We start from the raw sequence: 22,265 nt of genomic DNA on the forward strand, positions 1-22,265 counted from the left end.
CGGGGCGACGGCCCTCACCTGCGTGAACTTGATGGTGAAGATGGCGTGAGACCGGCTGCTGACGTCATTCATCCCAGTGGCGGCGGTGGTCCGGTTGATGTTTCCTGCCTCCATAAGCTCTTCGACATCACCGTAATTCTGCACTAAATGTTTGGATAAATCTGAAAAAAAAAGAGAGGGGTGAAGAAATCTCCCCAACAGATAGTAGAGGGAAGAAGATAGGTATTTCTACAAAATAATACATGACTGTACAAATCTGTGGGCTTCCCAAATGGCACAGTGGTTAAAAATCCGTTTGCCAATGCAGGAGACGAGGGTTCAATTCCTGGGTGGGGAAGATCCCCTGGAGAAGGAAACTGCAACAATACTCCACAATTCTTGCCTGGGAAATCCCATGGACAGAGGAGCCTGGCGGGCTACAGTCCATGGGGCCACAAAGAGTCAGACACAACTGAGCACACACACATCCGCTCGTGTGCAAACCTACAGTGGATTCTAATACAGACTCAGGAGCTGACTGCCTCGGGTCCAGGCCCAGCTCCTGTGCAAACCTGTGCAAACCTGCGGTGGTTTCTAATGCAGACTCAGGAGCTGACTGCCTCGTGTCCAGTCCCAGCTCGCTGGCTGACCAGTGGACTCACATGGTTATGAAGAAGTCATTTAACTTCACTGAGCCTCAGTCATCTTTCTTGATATTGCATACGGTATTCAGGATAACCGTGAGATATCGCTGTCAACATCATTAGCCCTAATCACACTCAGGGAAAATGCAAACACTACCTCCAGGCAAAACATGACCACATTCTTTAAAATCCTTTTTAAAGAAACTTTTCATTCATCTTTTTGAGAAACATTCATATGCTTTCATAGTCAAAAACTACAAAAAGTACACTGTTCAGGGGTCTTTCCCCTCCACCATCTGATAACCTACCCCACACTTTCCTGTCAAGCAACTCAACATTCTTACTTTTTCCAAAACTTTCTAGAAATAAGCCATATGTATACAGGCCATTCAGTTCAGTTCAGTCGCTCAGTCGTGTCCGACTCCTTGCGACCCCATGAATCACAGTACGCCAGGCCTCCCTGTCCATTACCAACTCCCAGAGTTCACTCAAACTCATGTCCATTGAGTCAGTGATGCCATCCAGCCATCTCATCCTCTGTTGTCCCCTTCTCCCCCTGCCCCCAATCCCTCCCAGCATCAGGGTCTTTTCCAATAAGTCAACTCTTTGCATGAGGTGGCCAGGCCATTACGTAAATATTAAACCATCTTTTTCCCCCTTTTACACATGGTAGCATACCATGTGTGCATCTTGCTTTTTTCCATGTAAAATACATTGAAGAATTCTGTGTATCAAAGTGATCCCTCATTCATTTCTACGGCTGCAGAGCACTAGACTGTACTAGCACTAGACTGTATGTACGTATCAGAGCCAATTTAACAGTCTCCTACTGAGATGACATTGTTGAGAGTTTGCTTTCAATACAAGCAATGCTGCTACAAACAATCTTATACACAAGTTTCTATGAATATGTGAATAATTCTGCAGAAGAAATTCTTTTTTTTTCAGATATTATACATTTATTTAAAACTTAGTTCTCACCTTGAGTATGCAAAATACAAACTCCACAAAATGTTCATTTTTTTTACTTTGTAATTTACAAATATACAAAATGGAAGTTTGCTTAAATTTATATTACATATTTATTAAGGCAAGGAACTATATAGAAAAAAGCATTTGTTCTGCTTAAGGCATACTTGGGAATAAACCATTGTACACATTATTGCACATCTGAAACCACAATGCGTAACAGACTATATAAAAGATTAAAGTAAACCAGATGTATTTAGTGGAGTTAGGTCATAAATGTAGATCAGAAGACAAAAACAGATTTTCCTTGTCAAAGCAAGCAGCAGTTTGAGAACTTTGGCCTCATTTGGTACCTTTAGAACCAAGACTTACCGAGAACCATCATTTAGGCTATTAAACACCATTTTCTGTACCTGGATTTCTTCCTCTTCTTCTGGGATCATCATAATGGCTTTTAGAAGGCAAATAGAATACAGTGTGATCTTTATGTTTATATTGCATCAAAGCAATTCAAGGGGTTCTGGTCTTCCCTCCCCCCAACTTTCAGATCTAATTTATACCCTGATATCCACAACTTCCAGTCACCCCCTTGACGTGTCATAAGTCCAGAAATATATATTCAAGTTGGATTTAGAATTGGAATGCTAGAAGATCCAGGCACACATCCATCTGTTTTTTTGGGTTTTTTTGAGTTTGTCTTTTGGCTTCCTGTGTCTCCTGATTTTCCATTCACAAGTTCACTCCTTGGGAACTTGAAGATGATTGTAGTGCTTTCTAGCTGGGTTCCTCCCCTCACAAGGCAGACAGTGTGAAAGGTAGAAAATGCTGAATTCTCTTCTGGCAGCGTGGGTCCCATCCACTGTCTGGGGATCTAAAGGTGCCTCTTCATGTGTGAGGCGAGGTGGTCCAACCTCAAGAATGCCCGGTCGCACTTCTGACACTGCCCAGTTTGTCTGCCATAGTGCCTGGTCAGTTCATCTGAGCAGACAAACTTCATCCCCCGACCATCCCAGTCACAGTGGTAAGGTCTCGCACCTGTGCGGGGCTCGCAGGTGCGCCTGGAGATAACTCTCCATGCAGGTTTAGCCGCAGCTGCATAGTCACAAGTGTGAGAGGCTGTCCTTCTCCGGGGCCATGACCTTCTCCTCCTCTTTGGCTTGGGCTCCTCTGGCACGCAGGAACCGGCTGGCACACGCTTGGTCATGGCACGGTGGGGCCTGCGTCTGCATCTGGTTGGACAGGAAGGGAGGGTGGTTGGGGCCCCGGGTGAGGATGGAAGCCCGCGGGGAGCAGCAGGGCAGGATGACAGTCTGGGCTGCTCAGCAGTTCCTCGGCACCCAGGGTCGGGGTGGCCCCGCCGCCCCAGGGGAAAGTCGTGCACAGGCAGCCGGGAGCCACTGCTGAGAGGAGGTCCAGTGCCCAAGCGGGCCTAGAGGGGCCGACCGACGGTGCACGAGGAAACAGCCTCCCGCTTGATCTTCGGGCACATGCGCAGTGGCCTGCCGCTGTAGGGCCCACCACCACCGAGTGGCTGCCATCCAGGCTGCCTGTGCGAACGCTGATAACCAAGGGCCGCAGTACTCGCTGCCAGGGGCACTCAGGCGAACGTGCCCGTCAGTCCACCACGTGGCAGCTGCGGCGGAACGCACACCAGGTCCAATTCGGGCCGCAGAAGCTTGGCCACGAAGCCGCCAGAGGGGCTTACGTCACTGAGGTTGCCGGGTTGAAGGGAGCCGTCGGAGCGGGTGCAGACTCCCGGCTGCAGAGGCGGCTGCGCCCAGGTCACCCCCGCCCAGATAGATCACTGAGGCTGCAGGTGGAGGGCGCGCTGACGGGGCCGCTGCTCCACGGGGAGAGCGAGGACGAGGCTGATGCTTACCAGGACAGCATGGCGGCCACGGGCTCCTAATGCGACAGCAAGCTGGAGAGGACAAGGTCCAGGTCCAGGTCCAGGAGATCACTGAACTCCCCCGCCTCCCTCCAGAGCAAGAGGGCCGGGCTGCGGCTGCAAACTCCGCCACTCTCCAGGTCGGTGGCCGCGGTCGCCACCACCAGGTCATAGGGGCAGCCGGGAAGCACCGGGGAAGCCGCTTCATGTGGGGGAGCTCCTCCTCCCAGCGGTCATTCGGGGGCACTTTGTCCTTCCCGCCGGGCCGGATGCGAACGTGGGGAGGGACGTGAGCGCCGCTTCACTGGCGGCCACATCGGACTCGCCAGGTGGCTCATTAACGTGGGGGCCCAAAAGGTCCTCGGGAGTCCGAAGCAGTAGGAGTATCCGAACCCCAAAGTCAAAGAAGAGGAAAAAATTTAGAAACGAACCCAAAACCAAACCGCAAATTGCCCGACATCCTCCTACTTTGTATTAAATACAAAAAGGGAGATGCCTTTAAAATAAAAGTTGCTTTGTAAACAAAAGTTCTTAGAAAAGTTGTAAACTCATAAAAATGGACAATCAGCAAAGCGCGTTAAGCAGGGCCGCTGACCAGGTTGCACTCTGCAACTCAGCAGCGTCCCTCACGTGGGTGCGGAGGCTGTGGCCGGCGAGGCCAGGTGAGGCTGGCCGTGGGGGCGCGGGTCTGCGGCCCGAGCAGCGGCGCGAGGCACGGGGTCAAGGGGGCTGCGCAGGGCACGTGGACGCAAGCAAGCGGGGGTCAGGGGGGCCAGAGGGGCGGGAAAGGGCACTTGGCCCGCCACCACCTCTGCCCACCGTGCGCCCACAGCCGTGCTCGCTCTCTCAGGCCAGGGAATTGCCCTAGAATACCGTCTAGTCAAGGCTACGGTTTTTCCAGTGGTCACGTATGGATGTGAGAGTTGGACTATAAAGAGGGCTGAGCCCAGAATTGATGCTTTTGAACTGTGTTGGACTGCAAGGAGATCCAACCTGTCCATCCTAAGGGAAATCAGTCCTGGGTGTTCTTTGGAAGGACTGATGTTAAAGCTGAAACTCAAAGTATTTTGGCCACCTGATGCGAAGAGCTGACTCATTTGAAAAGACCCTGATGTTGGGAAAGATTGAAGGCAGGAGAAGGGGATGACAGAGGATGAGATGGTTGGATGGCATCACGGACTCAATGAACATGAGTTTGGGTAGACTCTGGGAGTTCGTGATGGACAGGGAGGCCTGGTGTGCTGCAGTCCATGGGGTTGCAAAGAGTCGGACACAACTAAAGGACTGAACTGAACTGAAATTCTTAAGAGGTGGAATTTCTAGACTGAAGCATATACAAAATGTTGATGGATACTGCAAAACTGTCCTCCATAGACGGCAATTTACACACAACAGTAACAATGCATAAGACTGCCTGTCTCCCAACACTGTCCCAGTCAGGTTCCTTACAGCTGCTGGGGACAACAGAAGCTATCTCAAAGAATTTTTATTCTGCTTTCCTCTGATTATTAGTGAGGTCACTCTTTCTTTCCTTCATTTAAAAGTCACGCATATTTCCAGGTGGCCAACAGACAAATGAAAAAATACTCAACATTACTAGATAAGTGCAAATCAAAACTACAGGGTACTCCCTCACCCCTGGTCAGAATGGCCATCATTTTAAAAATCTACAGATAAATGCTGGAGAGGATATGGAGCAAAGGGAACCCTCCTACACTGCTGGTGGCAATGTAAGTTGGTGCAGCCACTGGGGAAACAGTATAAAGGTTCATCAATAAACTGTAAGTAGAATTACGTATGATCCAGCAATTCCATCCCTAGACGTACAGCCAGACAAGATACATGCACCGCTATGCTTACAGCAGCACTATTTACAGTAGCTGAGACATGGAAACAGCCTCGACACCCATCTACAGATGAAGGGGTAAAGCACGGTGTGAGCTACATACATATATACACACGTGTGTATATGCACACCATTAAAAAAGGAGCAATCAATGCCATGTGCAGCAACATGGATCCAACTAGAGACCATCATCCCAAGTGAATTAAGTCAGAAAGAAAAAGACAAATACCATATGGTATCACTCCTATGTGGAGTCTAAAATATGGCACAAATGAACCTATCCATTAAATAGAAACAGAGTCATAGACAGGGACCAAGGACTGGGGTTGCCAAGGGTGAGGGGTTGTGGGAGGAATGGAGTTGGAGGCTGAGGTCAGCAGATGTCAGCTATTATATATAGAAGGGATAAACAACAAGGTCCTCCTGTATAGCACATAGGACTATATTCAATATCCTATTATCAACCATAATGGAAAAGAGTATTTTTAAAATGTATGTGTGTGTGTATATATATATACACATACACACACATGTATAAATGTATAACTGAATCTGCTGTATAGCAGAAATTAGCATAACATTGTAAATTAATTTTTTTTAATACTGATTAAAAATCATCAATATTTCTGTGAACAACCTAGTCACATCCTTTGTTCATTTTTCTCCTTGGTAGCGGAGCTGTCCATAATTTACAGGAGCTCCTTATATATTAGGAAAACAAGTCCTTTGTCTGAAACTTGAATTGAAAATATCCTCTCCGCCTTGTAAGTTGTTTCTTCACTTTGCCTATGGTGTTTCTACCAAGTATAAAGTTCATTTTTTGTTTTGTTTCAGCATTTCAAATTTAACACTTTTATTTCATGGCTTCTGGATTTTAAGAAAAATATTTTAAAAGCCCTCCTTTCTCTAAATTTCCAGAAAAAAATTATCCAGGGTTTCTTGCAATCATTATGTCACTTTTTACATTTAAATCTTTGCTCCATCTGCCATTTACTTTAGTATAAAAGCTGAGCTCTGGTACCAATTTTCTTTTTTTTTTTTTTTTCCTCCCAGACAACTTAATAACCCATATTCCCCAGTGTTTGAATAGCAGATTTAGTAGAAACTAAATCCCCATTAAGTATTGACAGTAGATTCTGGATTTTTACCCTGCTTGATTAACCTGTCTCTCCAAAAACCCAGCTCTATAGTATGTCTTAACATTTGATAAGACAGTTAAAGGGAAAAGGCAGTTAGGCCAAAAACTGTTAACGATAGTATTTATCCCACACTCCATGGAACAAATATAGTTACTCACCTTGCTGTGGGCATGAAACACAAAAGTTCAATCAAAAATTTACTAAAATGCAGGTGGAGTGCTGTTAGCACACCTGGTTTTCCAGGTGAAAAAGACAACAGAAGTAGAAAAATCTTTGAATCCATGACCAGCTCTCAGCCTTGCCTCCAACGAAACACGCAGGAAGGACACCACCACAATAAGAGAGCCTGTCTGTGTGCGATTCCTAGTCTCCGGCCTCACCTCAGCTGCCACACACAGAGGGGTGTGCAGAGCTCACTATTCTAAGGACAGCCTTCCATCCAGCCTGTTTTTGAAACAGTTTGCAGGAGCCAGTCCTTTACCCATCACTCCGTGGGACAGTCCTCCCAATGGACCATGACCCGACGAACGTATCCCAACACAAAGGCTGAGAACACAGCACGGGAACTTCAAACACTCTTCCCAAAGGTGAGAGGTCTCAGAATCACCCTACAGTCTTGTTACTGTTAAGATGAGAAAAAACACACCCCTGAAATGCAACGCCATTTAAAGAGGCTATAGAGTTGCTTATCTTGCCTGAGAACTTTGGAAAATAAGCTTCTAGAGTTCTTAAAGGCAGACTCGATCTATTGGCAAGCCCCGTAAAATCAGCAAATGGCCAGTAAAGTAGAAGCACATTAAATGAATAGAGCGCAGTGGCGTGTTAAGTTGCTTCAGTTGTGTCGGACTCTACAGACTGTACAGTCGGACTCTATACAGACTCTATAGATGGCAGCCCGCCAGGCTCCTCTGTCCACGGGATTCTCCAAGCAAGAATACTGGAGTGGGTGGCCGTGCCCTCCTCCAAGCAATCTTCCCAACCCGGGGATCAAACCCTGCGTCTCTTATGTCTCCTGCATTGAGAGGGGGTTTCTTTAGCACCACCTGGGAAGCCCGAGCGTTCAGTGGCAGCCCGTGTAATTTTTACTACAATTAAACTCCAAAATTAAATGTTTCAAATGTCACCATTATCCTTCCTTTGCTTTCCTCTGAAACTATTATTCTTAGTAACAATTCCCAAGAAGAACAGAGCTGTGAAGACACTCGCTCTTACCTTCCACGTAAGGCCCCTCCTTTGGATGCTCACGGACTCTTAGGTTGAAGGTTTTGGATGACTTCCGCCTAAGCAGATCTCTCACACGTTCATTATAAATTTCTAAGTAGCTAGAAAGGTCAAACAGAGCTGAATTCAGTAAAATTACTTCAGGCACTAATAACAACAGCAGCAGCAGCATACGTTTATGGGAGGTAACTATGTGTCAGGTACAGCACTTTACGAGGATTATTTCCTTTAATCCCTACAATAGCTCAAAGGTAGGTACTATCTTCCTCGTCTTACACACTGAGCAGTAGAGGCTTGGGGTGATTTAAACAGCCTGTCTGAGGCCTCACAGCCTCCAAGAGCTCAGGCAGCCAGGAGAATACCCTGATTGCCATACCTGCCCCCAAACCACTGACCAAATTGCCTCTCCACACAGGTTTAAGTTCGGGGGACGGGGAAACACCTCAGCCGCCCAGATTTATTTAAAGCTCAGAATGACAGCGATCCAACCAACATAAAGAATAACACAAACCTTATTCAAATAAAAGAATAAGGCAAGTGGGCACACACTGAAAGGTGAAAAGCTCACTGCATTTGAGATGAGCATCATACATTAGTTTCAGACCAGGCTGGGTTACCTCCACTAACCTCCAAAGCCCTCATCCACATGGTACTCAAGGAGGTCACTGAACACATTTGTGCTTTGAGCTTGACTTCCAACCAGCACAGCGCAAGATGGGGAAAGGCAGACTCTCCTCTCAGGGATGCAAAGGTCCATTCCTCATGCCTTGAATCAAGCTCACACACACTCCCTCGGGCCACAAGCCCTACCTGACTTCAGTTCGAAAAGACGCCTCATCCCATCTGGTGGTTTCGTTTATCTGACTGAAGAGCCCTCCGCAGATCCGGGGTATTAAGCCAGAATCGCCCTGCAGTGGGAAAGAGGGGTGCCTCAGCTGTAACTTGAAATAAAAGCACCTGATGGCTGCATCTGCAATGGGCTGGGGTGGACTGAGACTCCGGGGGCCCAGAGGCCCACCCCAGGGACCTGGGCTCACCACTCACCCCTCCCAGGGCTACTTCCTAGCCTCTGAAATAAGAGGATTGAGCCTTCTAATTTCTACATGCTGGGACCATAGTAATAGACAGCTGTCAGCTGTCAATCAGCTAAATCGCGGCTTGCAAATATAAGATGTATTCTCTAGCTCTCAAACCAGAGAGTCTACTGCTGTAAAACAAATGTTAAAAAATTTGATCTGGTCAAAGGACAAAAAAAGCTGAAATACACACTGGGCAGAAACCTTAGGAAGTCCTCAAAGAAGCTGTTTGTCCTACAAAGGAGCTGATGAGCACACTGAAACATACAGACTGTGATGCACTAATTCCTGCCCTGGCCTCCCTCGGCAGAAAGGTTTCAATACATCACATTACTTATGTGACGTGGGTATAATTATAGTAGTCATGTTTCGGTCGGCAATGACAAGCTGGACGAGTTTCAGAATGGTACCAAGGACAAGGAAAAATGCTCTTGTTAGGGGGCCAGACTCTGAGGTTTCAATATTTTCTTCTGAAATCTCTCTCTACTTGCACCTAATTTCACATTCCCCCCCCAAAAAAAAGACATATACACACATATATATATACACACACACACGTTTATGTATATATCTCATCACAAGGTTTAGGAGAACTTTTTTTCCTTTACACCATTAAATCAGTACCAATTCTTGTAAAAGAAAAATTGGCCCTTTCACCACATTTTTTGTTCTTACTTTAAAAAATAAAGACAGAATACTCAAATGGTACTCAATTGTAAGGTCAGAGAAAACAGCTGTAACTTGTGAGTGCTTTATAAATGCTGAACCTACATAAACTAGCTAAGAGGAAATCAACAAGCAAAAAAAAAAAAATTTTTTTTCTATTTTTTGGCCACACATGGCATGTGGCATCCTAGTTCCCTGACCAGGAATCACACCCATGTCCACTACAGTGGAAGCTCAGAGTCTTAACCACTGGACCACTGGGGAAGTCCCATAAATTTCATTTTTAGAGAAGGCCTTTTTCCCAAAGCACAGCAGGAAAGAGGAAGGGTGGAGTAACGGTGAAAGGAAACGTGAAACTCTTGAACTCCTCGGCTCTTCTCTTCCTTGTCCCTACTTCTCAGGACGGAGGACTCGCAGCACTGCGTTTACTTCTGCTGCAAAGAAGACGCCTGGGTTTAAGGCGCCACGACACATGGGCTGAAAGGCTTTCATCCAGAAAGACCTACCCTCCTTTAATGCATTACTTCTCCCACGAACCACCGAACCCGCAGCATTTGGGCCACCTCTGAGCCTGCCGGCAGGAAGCCCAGCCATGCTCTGCTAGGTCCTCGACTCTCAGAGTCAGTGAACAGTTTTCCAAACCATGACATGAGGAAAGTGAAACACACTCGCACCGCCCAGGTCTGGAGAAAACACAGGACGGGATAAGGTTCTGCAGTCACTCCCAGCTCCTCCTCTGCCGCCTATTTTGGGGCAAGTGTAATTTTAACGTCCTTAATTTAAATAGCATGACTACTAAACTCTACACACTATGTTTATAACTGTGTGGACTCTATATAACCCATGTAATATCTAACACTTTTTCTGTATTCACTGGATTTATGCAGTACCCTTCCACCAAGGAGATTCTTTTTTTACATTTTTCTTGGGCAAAAATGTTTTGAATAATTTTAAAAAGAAGAGTTCAATAATTTTATTCAAACTGTTGGGTTGGCAGAAAAGAAGAATAAATTACTTGAGGGCACAGCACACTTTTTTTTATAAGACTATAAAGCCTTTAAAAACGGAAAATGAACTGAGACTCCCATCCATTATTCATGCTTATAAACTTAAAATTATTTCTAATTTTAAAATCTCTGAGGAAATTTCATCCCACTTATTACTGAGTTTTACCGTACTATTAAAGAATGATGAAAACACAAAAAGCATGTTTAGTACCAACCACGCAGACAAAAGGGACACTCTCATCAGTCCAAAGAGAAAATGAGAAATTTGCTTCCCACACAGTGTAAGTAACGTACAGAGTCTCCCATCATAGTGTATGACTTTCCTGATCCGGTCTGCCCATATGCAAAGACACAAGCATTATAACCTTCGAACGCAGACTTCACGACATCTGTGCCAAGGGTTTTGAAAACCTGGAAGCAAAAAAAAAAAAAAACAAAAAAACAAGAAGATATAATTACCATGGATTTTAACAGAAGCCCGTTCAGTGCTGACAGTATTCTTGAATACTACACCATGTAAAAAAATCACCAAAGAGCTGTTAACAACAGAATATGTGTACTCCAGTTTTTAATCAGAAAGAAACTTCTTAACAAAGCAAAAAGCAATCTCACCCTTTTTCCTACTTAACAAAAGATTCCTAAAATATAAAAAGGCAAACAAGGCAAAGTGACAATCATGTACAGAAGCAGAGACGATTTTAAACCATGATGATTTACCATCTCAGGAGTAAATAAACTTATAAAGTGATTCACTCTATACCAGAGCTTCCAGAAACCAAATATTCAAAACCTGAAAGTCATAGCAGCTAGAAGTTATGGCTCAAACCGTGCCAAATCAACGCCATCATTTTAAGGATACAGTCAGTCTCCAGAGGCTCTCACGAGCTGAGTGACAGGTGGGTACAGGTGAGGCTGGGATGATGGGCTCCATCGAGTCAGAGTCCAGGCGATTTTCCCTCTTTGGATATTTTCCCAGGAAGATGAGCTTTGTGGGGCCTGGCACGGTGCCCACAGTCCTGAGTCCATGTCCACTGCACCCCACCACTGCAGTGGGATGCTCTGGGGAGCGGAAGGGAGTGAAGGCCAAATGTTTGACCTACATGATCAATGGGAAGGAAGCAGACCGAGATGCCTGGTCATCCTACTTACCCCGGCGAGGGAGGGGGCCAGCCAAAGCTTTCTAACCCCCACCTGCCTTCCGGGTTGCCTCCTGGCCTCTCGGACCAGGACACCAAGGGCACAAAGAACACCTCCCTCCTCCAAAAACAAGCCACACCAGCAGCTGAAGAGACAGCAGACAGTGGGGTGCGATCAGGTTCTCAGAGCAGAAGAGGTGTGGGATGCACACAGGCCGGGGCAGGATCCACATCAGCCCCGCAGGAGAGCGGAGTCTCCGGGAGCAATGCCGAGCGAGCCGACTCTAGAAACACCGCCTCCCTGTGGGGATCTGGGCCCTCCGGGGAGACCCCACCCCAGACGGCCTGATGACCACCAGCCCCCTGCTCCCCCCTCCCCAGGTAAGCGCCCCGCTACCAACACGGTCGGGCCTTCAGCCAGGACGCCTCCGGCCCCAGCGTCCCGCCCTCCTGTTCAGGCTTCGTCTCCTCAGTCAGAGGTGTCCAGCCTACGCCTTCAACCAAGCCGTCTCCACGGAGGACCTCTCATCACCCTCCTCACTCTGACTTCAGTTTCACCCACTTCCGCTTTAGGAGCTGGCATTTTCTCATCTTTTTCTCACAGCTGGATGACTAACTCCACCTTCAGCTGTACTCGTGACCCACCCTTGGGGCAAGCAGGCCACCGGGCCCGCTGTCCAGGGGGAGAGGCGAGGCGGCGGGCCGGCGGCGGCCGCGGGGCTGGGATCCACCGCCACCTCCCCAGCCCCTGGCCGCACGCCGCTCAGCATCGGCCTGGAGGCCCGAGCCCACGCGGAAGGCCTTCCCTCACCCCCTCCACACACATCCACACCCACACCGCCGTGAAGAAGCAGAACCAGGAATCCCACAGGGACTCTGGGCTCCAGACTAACCATCTGAGAGGCTGGTTTTCACCACCATATACAGAATAGGAAGAAAATCATAAATATTTATTTAATCCTTCCTGATCAGACAAGAAAACAAATGGCAGGTGATCATTTCTGACACCTCACAGGGTGCAGTGGGGAGGAAGAACAGCCTTCCAAAAGCTTCCCCAAGAGTAAAGGAATGCTCTCTCATACTTCTGTCTGGGGCTAGAACAAAGTCACGGAAAAGACCGTATTTAAACCAAACCCCAGGGACTTCCCTGGTGCTCCAGTGGCTAAGACTCCACGCTTCCCCCGAAGGGGGCCTGGGTTCCATTGCTGGGCAGGCATCTCAGACCCACATGCTGCAGGGTGTGGCCAAAATAATAGCAGTAATAAAAAACAAACCCCAAAGTTTTCAAGATGGAATTCTTCCCTTGGGTTAAAATCCACACCCGCCACTTTACTCTTCTTTTATTCTCTAGAAATCTACTCAGCTGGCATTCCACCTGACTCAGGGGGCCTGGGGGTAGGGCAGGGGCTGGTGGACAGGACCCTACAACTGGCACAGAGAAACGCAGGCCCCAAGAGGCTGAGATGCAGGCCTGGCCCTGTCTCAGCTCCAAATGGCTGGGGACCCAGAGAATCAACAGGACAGTGCCCACACCTCAGGGCCCCCGTCAGGGAAACAGGCTCCCCATGGCAGCTCCCACCAAGGACTTGTCGACCAACTGAGGTGGGGAAGGAGGGGCCGCTGGACAGGCTGACGGGCTGCCCTCCTGGCCAGGGACCCAGAGACCCGCCACGCTTGTCTAAGAGGCTGTAAAGCTGATTCCAGAGCAAAGGGAGGCACTGCAGGGCCTCGCTGGAGGGCAACTGCCCACAGGGGGGCACCGTGCAAACAAAAGACTCTCCATCCAGCTGTCAAGGGGGAGATTTTAAGTCTCAAGTTTCTCTGGGGTCGAATCAAGGAACAGGCAAGCCTGAGAGCAGAGGCTCCCTTTGGAGCTGGAAGAACCATTAAGAAAACCAGACATTACTTAAATGGTCTTTAATCAAGATGAGTATGGACTTTTAACTGCTCACTGATTTTTTTTTCTAAATTCAAAATTAATTTGGAAGGAAGAAATATTAACCGTCCTCTTACTTGGAATTTGTTTCACATTATGGGAAATTTGACTTGTACTACAGTAACGGGCATGATATACTGTCTCAAGGTGCCTTTACATTTTAATCATTTTTAAAGAGAAGAAAAAGACAAAGGGTGACCTCATGTACGCTAAGCTCGTGATCTTCCCCGTTTACAGCAGGTGTGTGACCTGTCAGCTCAGCTCCTGGGCAGGATCTGCCAGCATGAAAACGTGAGCCCACACAACACCAGCTAATAGAATCAGAGGTGAGGGAGATTGCCTTTTGAACAGAGTAGAAACTGGGTGTTTTCCCCAAAATGCCAAAATCATAGAAAAAGAGATCAGATTTGTGGTTACAAAGGTGGGAAGGAGGGAGAGCAAGAACTGGAAGAAGCTGGACGAGAGGTACAACCCTGCAGTTATTAGGGAAATAAATTAAGGTCGAAAAATAAAACAGGGGTGACTCCAGTTAACACTGCCACACAGCACACAGTAGAGTTGTTAAGAGAGTAGATCTTAAGAGTTGTCATCACAAGCAGAATTTTTTTTTCTTTTCCTTGTGTCTATATGAGAAAATGGATGTCAGCTGAACCTACTGCGGTCATCATTTATAAAGCAAACCACCATGCTGTATACCTTAAACTGACATGGTGATGTATGTCAATTACTTCTCAGTAAAACAGGGGGGGAAAAAATGCAAAAAATAGGTATTTTCCTGTATCTCTGCTGGTTCTATTAACATGTGGTTCTAGCAGAAAGCAGCATTCACTCACATATCTCAAAGGTTTTATCAGTTTTGAAGTGAGTATAAATAACCTGAGACTGTTCACAGTCAAGGAACCCAAACATCTGAAGCTCAGACTGGAAGCTGCGAAGTGTGCTCCTGAGTTGAGAACTCTTCATAGTCTATTTTTAACTCTGGGCAGGTATTTTTGCCTCCTGTTACAGCTTCCCTGACCTTAACTCTCACTGAATCCAGGAACTGTCACCTGTTCCCATAAATGGACCACCAACCGCAGACGAGGCTTCTCGGTTAGCAAACGCATGCTGAGCACCTCCAGGGAGCCAGGCCCTGCTGTCCACGCCGCCACTCCCCTGCCTGGGCTTTCCCTCAGCACAGCCCCTGTCCCTAGGGGCACAAACCCAGGTTCCAGGCAGGGAAAGCCAGCCACTAGCCGTGTAAGTCAGGAGGGAAGCCTCTGTGGTACTTCCTTCATCCTCTGGTGAAGACGCTCTAAGGAGGGGGAAAGAACCAGCTCTCCTCACACCAGTCACCTCATCCCCATCCCTACACGAAAGCCCACGTCTGGATTCCACTAGCTGTAACGTTCTGTTCTTCGCCAGACTCCTAGCTACCAACATTGTTAAGTCCACTAATCCCAGGACCAAAGTTATCTTCATTCCCTCGCTGGCCCACTTACTCACTCAACTGGGGGGCCCTGTCCACCTGCCACTGAGAACACACCACCCTTTCTCCCATACCCTTAAGGCCTTCCAGCGGCATCTCCTCCGTCCTATACAGCAGCCCTAGGATTTCTACGCTGCCCAGTCGGGCTTCCCTCATGGCTCAGACGGTAAAGCGTTTGCCCGCAACACGGGCGACCCGAGTTCGATCCCTGGGTTGGGAAGATCCCCCGGAGAAGGAAATGGCAACCCACTCCAGTATTCTTGCCTGGAGAATCCCATGGACAGAGGAGCCTGGTAGGTTAAAGTCCATGGGTTTGCAAAGAGTTGGACACGACTGAGCGACTTCGCTTTCTTTCAATTCAGTGGATTAGATCTACGGACTTGATCTAATACACTGAGTTATTTAACCTGAGTTTCTCTGACAAGAAAATTGGAGCTACCGTTGACATCGTTTGGCTCCTGAGGGGCTTAAACAGGCAGCGGCCATGAGCATCCAGCACTGTTTCTGACTCTGGGGCACGTTCCCCAACACCAGTTCCCCTCCTCTCCCTGCGCCTCCCTCATGCCAGGCACCTCCCCTCCGCTCACAGCCCCCGCTCCTTCTCCCGTTGCCCTGTCTATGTTTCCCTGATGGTGAACCGACATCTTCCAGATACAATCCCTCCAGGCCCTTCCTTGGAACGACTTCTCCAAACTCACAGCCCATCTTAACTCTAACCCAACACTTACATTGCCTCAGACAGCCGTCTCCACGAAACATTTCTAGACCAACTACATTTCTCAGATTAAGGAGTATGCACGTCATCTGGGGCTCTTCTAAAAATGCAGTTTGGTTCAGCAGGAATAGCCCCTGGAATTCTGCATTTCTAACACTTCCTCAGGCAATGCTGAGATTCCAGCACGTGGACACACCATCTGACAAGAAACTAGATGAGGATACCACTTCAAGATGCTGCCACATGGGTAGGACAGCCAGGCTGGGAATTCTACTAGGCTGGCCGGAATACATTCTTAAATAAATGCAGTTATGTTATACATCATTTTAATGCACATTTCTCGCTTTATGTTTTTGCTAATGATTTATTACTTGCTGTATATTTTATATTTATCTTAGACTATGGAAATGATGTTAGACAAAAAGCAAATTTGAGTGATTTCCTTACTCAAGTTCAAAATGGGTCAAAAGGACCAGCGACAACTCACAACATGAGTAACACATTTGGCCCAGGAACTGCTAACGGACATACAGTGTGGTGGTGGTTCAAGAAGTTCTGCAAAGGAGTGCCTTCAAGATGAGAAGTGCAATGGCCAGCCACTGGAAGTTGACAGTGATAATTGAGAGCCATCATCAAAGCTGATCCTCTTACACCTACACGAGAAGTTGACAAAGAACTCAACATCAACCATTCTTCAGTCGTTCAGCATTTGAAGAAACTTAGGAAGGTGAAAAAGCTCAGTAAGCAGGTGCCTCATGAGCCGACCACAAATCTAAAAAAAATTCGTTCTGAAGTATCGTCTTCTCTTATTCTATACAACAACAATGAACTATTTCTCAATTAGACTGGGACGTGCAACGAAAAGTGTATTTTATACAACAACCAGCTCAGTGGTTGGACCATGAAGCTCCGAAGTACTTCCGAAAGCCAAACTCATACCAAAAAAAGGCCATGATCACTGTTCAGTGGTCTGCTGCCGACCGGATCCACTACAGCTTTCTGAATCCCAGCAAAACCATTACAACTGAGAAGTATGCTCAGCAATAGATGAGAGGAACTGAAAACTACAACACCTGCATTCGACACTGGGCGACAGCACAGGCCCAGTTCTTTTCCAGGGCAATGCCTGACCACATGTCACATAACCATCACTTCAAAAGTTAAACAATTAAGCTACAAAGCTCCGCCTCATCCGCCACATTCACCTGACTTCTCACCAACTTACTACCACTTCTTTGAGCATCTCAATGACTTTTTTTTTGCAGGGAAAATGCTTCCACAACTAGCAGGAGGCGAAAATGCTTTCCAAGAGTTTGTTGAATCCTGAGCCACAGATTTTTAAGCTACAGGAATAAACAAACTTATCTCTTGTTGGCAAAAATGTGTTGATTGTAATGGTTCTTATTTTGATTAATAAAAATGTGTTTGAGCCTCGTTACAATGATTTAAAATTCATGGTCCAAAACAGCAATTACATTTGCACCACCCTTAATACCCTCCATTTAACACCTGGAGACCTGAAGCTACATCTCCAAAGAAGCTGTTAGCGAGCCAGGAAGAAGCCCAGAGATGCAACCAGTTTCTCCCACAGCACTGTGCTTTCCCAGAACCCCGCTTTGCTCTAACACCCTGATTGTCCCACCCAAGGAAATGCACTAGTCCTTCTGGTCACGTGACGTGGCATCACGTGATGGTCCCCTGGAGGGCCTTCGGGTCTGTTCTCCGCCAATGTCAGGTCCACATTTCAGATCACAAAAGTCCACAACACAGGTTTCCTGGACAAACCGCATCTTCATTCTATGTTCCAGAAAGATTCTGGGCAAAACGATCTTTCTTTCTAGAATCCTTCTTTCTAGAACCTATAATAGTGCACCCAAGAAGGGGAAATGTGACTTGGGTTTGAAGCCTACATCCTAAAGCTCTGCATCTGGGTAGGACTCAAGGTCAAATGAGTAATCTGCCAGGCTTAGCAGTACACACAGGCAGCCCTCAAAGACACTGTGATCCAGTTCAGATCACCACAACAAAGCAACAACTGCAATAAACCAAGGCTCACAAATGTTTTGGCTCCCTGTGCAAATAAAAGTTATGTTTATATTGTATTGTAGTCTATTAAGTGTAGTAGCACTATCTCTAAAAAAATAATATACTTACTTCAATTGAAAATATTTTCTTACTAGAAAATACTAACCATCATCTGAGCCTTCAACAAGTCATCATCTTGTTGCAAAAGTAATATGACAGATCTCTGGTCAAATATAATACTGGAAAAAGTTTGAAATATTGCAAGAATTACCAAAACGTGACACGGAGATACCAAGTGAACAAATGCTGTTGGAAAAATGACACAAACTCACTTGACACAAGGTTGCCACAACCTTCAATTTATAAAAAAGAGTATCTACAAAGCATAATAAAGCAAAGCACAGTAAAATAAAGTATGTCTATAAACGTCCCCCTCAAAATGCTTTATTTGCAAACTCCTTGCAAATAGTCACTGCCAAGTTTTGAAACAAAAATTACGATCATGCTCAGAAGAGACAAATAAACTCCACCTTTTGGGGATAGAATTTATCTCAGACCTAAGAGAAATGGTGCTATGTAACAACCAAAAAGCTAAGTTAGCAAAGACTAATTTTATATAAATCATTTTCAGGAAAAAAAAATTAGCAAGACGTTTTAAAGAGTTTTAGGGCAGGCATGTTTTTCTCAACATGAAAATAAACCAAAATAGAGATTTTTGAAAACATCATACCATTTCTTGAGAAACATAATCTGGACTTTCTGTATCAGCAGAATAAAAAGAAAAGTCGTAGGTGAAGGTCTTGGTCCGTTCTCTTCCTGAGTCCCCAGTCCCTCCTTCTGGTATCTAGAGAGAGAAGATTGTGGTAATAACAGTGCAACTAGAAAAAACCATAATAATGTAAAGAATACTGTTAGCTGACAAGTAATCCACCCAATTCAAGGGGGAAAAAAAAAACTGTGTAAAAAGTTCACAACAATCACCAACGTGCATTATTTATACCCTGACTCAAATCCACTTAATTCCTCCTGACCACCTTCTCAATGAAGAAGAAGAAAGCAAACATAACTCCTCCCAGCCTCTCATTCAGGTGCTCTACAATACGATCCAAGGCTAACGTTTCTGGACTTTTCATCATGATTACCTTATATGAGCCTGACATTCCGGCCAAAGTTAGAGTCTGCACAACTCCAGGGGGTGCTGTTCACACAGATGACAATGTGAGAACAGACGTGTGATCTACTGGCCCCACTGAAAACTCCAAGTCAGACGCCTCCTCTTCCATGAGGCTTCCCTTGGCACTCCATCCAGAAGTAACTTCTCCCACCTCTGAGACACGAGCCTCTCTCCCAGGACACATCGTATTACGAGTCTATTGCGTATGTTTGCATACACCTGATCTATCTTGCTATATACCAAAACTGAACAAAAAAATCATGTTTAAACATCTGCATATGCCTCACACAGCTCCCTGGCTATGCGCTAAGTAAATCTAATCGGAATTATATTTGCCAGCATAATTCAGAGACTACACGATGTCCCCTCTTCATCACAGGGGACTGGAATGCAGAAGTAGGACTCAAGAGACACCTGGAGTAATGAGCAAGTGTGGCCTTGTAGTGAAAAAAAATAGGAAGCAGGGGAACGGCAGTTTCACCAAGAGAACGCATGGGCCACAGCAACACCCTCTTCCAGCACAAGAAAAGACTCTGCACGTGGATATCGCCAGATGACCAACACGGAAATCAGACTGATTATAGTCTTTGCAGGCAAAGATGGAGAAGCTCCGTACAATCGACAAAAACAGGACCGGGAGCTGACTGCTCCTCAGACCACGAACTCATTGCCAAATCCAGACTTAAACCGAAGAACGTAGGGAAAACCATTAACCCATTCAGGTATATGTGATTATACAGTGGAAGTGACAAATAGATTCAAGGGATTAGATCCGATAGAGAGTGCCTGAAGAACCATACAGAGGTTCATAACACAGTACAGGAGGTGGTGATCAAAACCATCCCCAAGAAAAAGGAATGCAAAAAGGCAAAATGTCTGTCTGAGGAGGCCTTACAAATAGCTGAGAAGAGAACCGGAAGGCAAAGGAGAAAAGGAAAGATACACCCATCGGAATGCAGAGTCCCAAAGAAGGTAAGGAGAGATAAGAAAGCCTTCCTAAGTGAACAATGCAAAGAAATAGAGGAAAACAATACAATGGGAAATGCTAGAGATCTCTTCACGAAAATTAGAGATACCAAGGGAATCCATGCAAAAATGGGAACAATAAAGAACAGAAACGGTACGGACCTAACAGAAACAGAAGATATTAAGAGGTGGCAAGAATACACAGAAGAATCACACAAAAATGTCTTAATGACCTAAATAACCATGACAGTGTGGTCACTCACCTCGAGTCAGTCATCCCGGAATGTGAAGTCAAGTGGGCCTTAAGAAGCATTACTTCGAACAAAGCTAGTGGAGGTGATGAAATTCTGAGTTATTTTAAATCCTAAAAGATGATGCTGCTGAAGCGCTGCACTCAATATGCTAGCAAATTTGGAAAACTCAGCAATGGCCACAGGACTGGAAAAGGTCAGTTTTCACTCCAACCCCAAAGAAAGGCAATGCCGAAGAATGATCAAACTACGGCACAATTGAAGTCATTTCACATGTTAGCAAGGCAATGCTCAAAATCCTTCAAGCTAGGCTTCAGCAGTACCTGAACCGAGAACTTCCAGATGAACAAGCTGGCTTTAGAAAGGCAAAGGAACCAGAGATCAAATTGCCAATATCTGCTGGATCACAGACAAAGCAAGGGAATTCCAGAAAAATACCTATTTTTTGCTTCATTGACTACACTAAAGCTGTTGACTGTGTGGATCATTAACAAACTGGATAATTCTTAGACAGCCTTACTTGTCTCCTGAGAAATCTGTATGCAGGTCAAAAAGAAACAATTAGAACCTTAAATGGAACAATGAACTGGTTCAAAATTGGGAAAGGAGTACGTCAAGGCTGTATACTGTCATCCTATTTATTTAACTTATATGCAGAGTACATCATGTGAAATGCCAGGCTGGATGAAGCACAAGCTGGAATCAAGATTGCTGGGAGAGATATGCAGATGACACCACCGTTATGGCAGAAAGTGAAGAGAAACTAAAGAGCCTCTTGTTGAAAGTGAAAGAGGAGAGTGAAAAAGCTGGTTTAAAACTCAACAGTCAAAAAAGCGAAGATCATGGCATCCGGTCCCAACATTACATGGCAAATAGATGGGGGGAAAATATAAACAGAGACAGACTTTGTTTTCTTGGGCTCCAAAATCACTACAGATAGTGACCGCAGCCATGAAATCAAAAGATGCTTGCTCCTTGGAAGAAAAGCTATGACAAACCTAGACAGTGTATTAAAAAGCAGAGACATCACTTTGCTGAAAAAGGTCTATCTAGTCAAAGCTATGGTTTTTCCAGTAGCCATGTACAGATGTGAGGGCTGGACCATAAAGAAGGCTGAGCGCCAAGGAATTGATATTTGTGAACTGTGGTGCTGGAGAAGACTCTTGAGAGTCCCTTGCACAGCAAGGAGATTAAATCAGTCAATCCTGAAGGAAATCAGTCCTGAATATCCATTGGAAGGACTGATGCTGAAGCTCCAATACTTTGCCTACCTGATGCAAAGAGCCAACTCATTGGAAAACACCCTGATGCTGAGAAGGATTGAGGGCAGGAGAAGGGGGTGACAAAGGATAGGATAGTTGGATGGTATCATTGATTCAATGGGCATGAATGTGAACAAACTCCAGGAGATGGTGAAGGACAGGGGATCCCGGCATGCTGCAGTCCGTGGGATCACAGAGTCGGACACAACTGAGCGACTCAACAACAACACTGTGTGTACTATAAGCTGTAAAAAAGAAAGAATTTTAAGGTTCTTATTATTAAAATGTTTAAAACTCCAGGCACCTATTGCGGTTGTATCAAACAAAGCAATGTTTGCAAACTCAAAAAGCAACAGAGTAATCAAGGAAAATGAGATTCCGTAACACACGAAGAAAGGATAGTCATCCGATGCTCGGCTCTCCCCAGTGGTTCCAGTAAACACAGTATTAGAATGATTGGACTTTGTCTACAGCCCTGTGAGTACATGAAGACACAGGAAGCAGAGCAAAGCAAAGGAAACTAACAGCAGAGAAAGGGTGAGCTAAGTGAGATGTGGGTGTTCAGAGGAGGGGAAGCCAGGTGCAGCTGGGCAGAGCCAGGAGGAACAAGAAGTGCAGGTCAGCAGAGCAAGAAAGACATTCCACTGCAGAGGCCGCAGGCGAGGGGCACTGGCGCCTCAGAGGAGGCCTCTGAAATCCCCAGGGCACGGCCTGTTTGAAGACGGGCACATTACTTACTGGCTTCCATCACTGGGGATCAGGTTGCATGACTTTGAAACTGGATTACAAAATGTCCAGTCCCCTGAGCCATGAATTAACAGAAATCCAACCAGAGGGTGATCTGTACTTGGCCGCGGGGCAGCAGGCCTCTGAAACCCAAACCTGTGAGCTAATGAC

At 46.1% G+C, this 22,265-nt stretch overlaps 1 protein-coding gene and 1 pseudogene across 7 annotated transcripts in view; both read right to left on the minus strand.

The window, feature by feature from the left end:
• KIF16B (kinesin family member 16B) overlaps window positions 1-22,265 on the minus strand; it is a 302,672-nt gene that overhangs the window by 241,609 nt on the left and 38,798 nt on the right. For all 7 annotated transcript variants that reach the window (XR_011248056.1, XM_069547100.1, XM_069547098.1 and 4 more), the window contains exons 3-7: window positions 18,446-18,559; window positions 10,730-10,846; window positions 8,497-8,594; window positions 7,678-7,787; window positions 19-161 (exon numbers count right to left, since the gene is read on the minus strand). Coding sequence is in view for 6 of the 7 variants with exons in the window: in XM_069547100.1 (XP_069403201.1) it covers window positions 19-161; window positions 7,678-7,787; window positions 8,497-8,594; window positions 10,730-10,846; window positions 18,446-18,559 (582 nt within the window). In the remaining variant the exon portion in view is untranslated. The remainder of the gene's footprint in view (window positions 1-18; window positions 162-7,677; window positions 7,788-8,496; window positions 8,595-10,729; window positions 10,847-18,445; window positions 18,560-22,265) is intronic.
• LOC138417295 (Krueppel-like factor 4 pseudogene) lies at window positions 847-3,954 on the minus strand (annotated as a pseudogene).

Source organism: Ovis canadensis, chromosome 13, assembly GCF_042477335.2.
Source record: "Ovis canadensis isolate MfBH-ARS-UI-01 breed Bighorn chromosome 13, ARS-UI_OviCan_v2, whole genome shotgun sequence".
Classification (NCBI taxonomy): domain Eukaryota; kingdom Metazoa; phylum Chordata; class Mammalia; order Artiodactyla; family Bovidae; genus Ovis; species Ovis canadensis.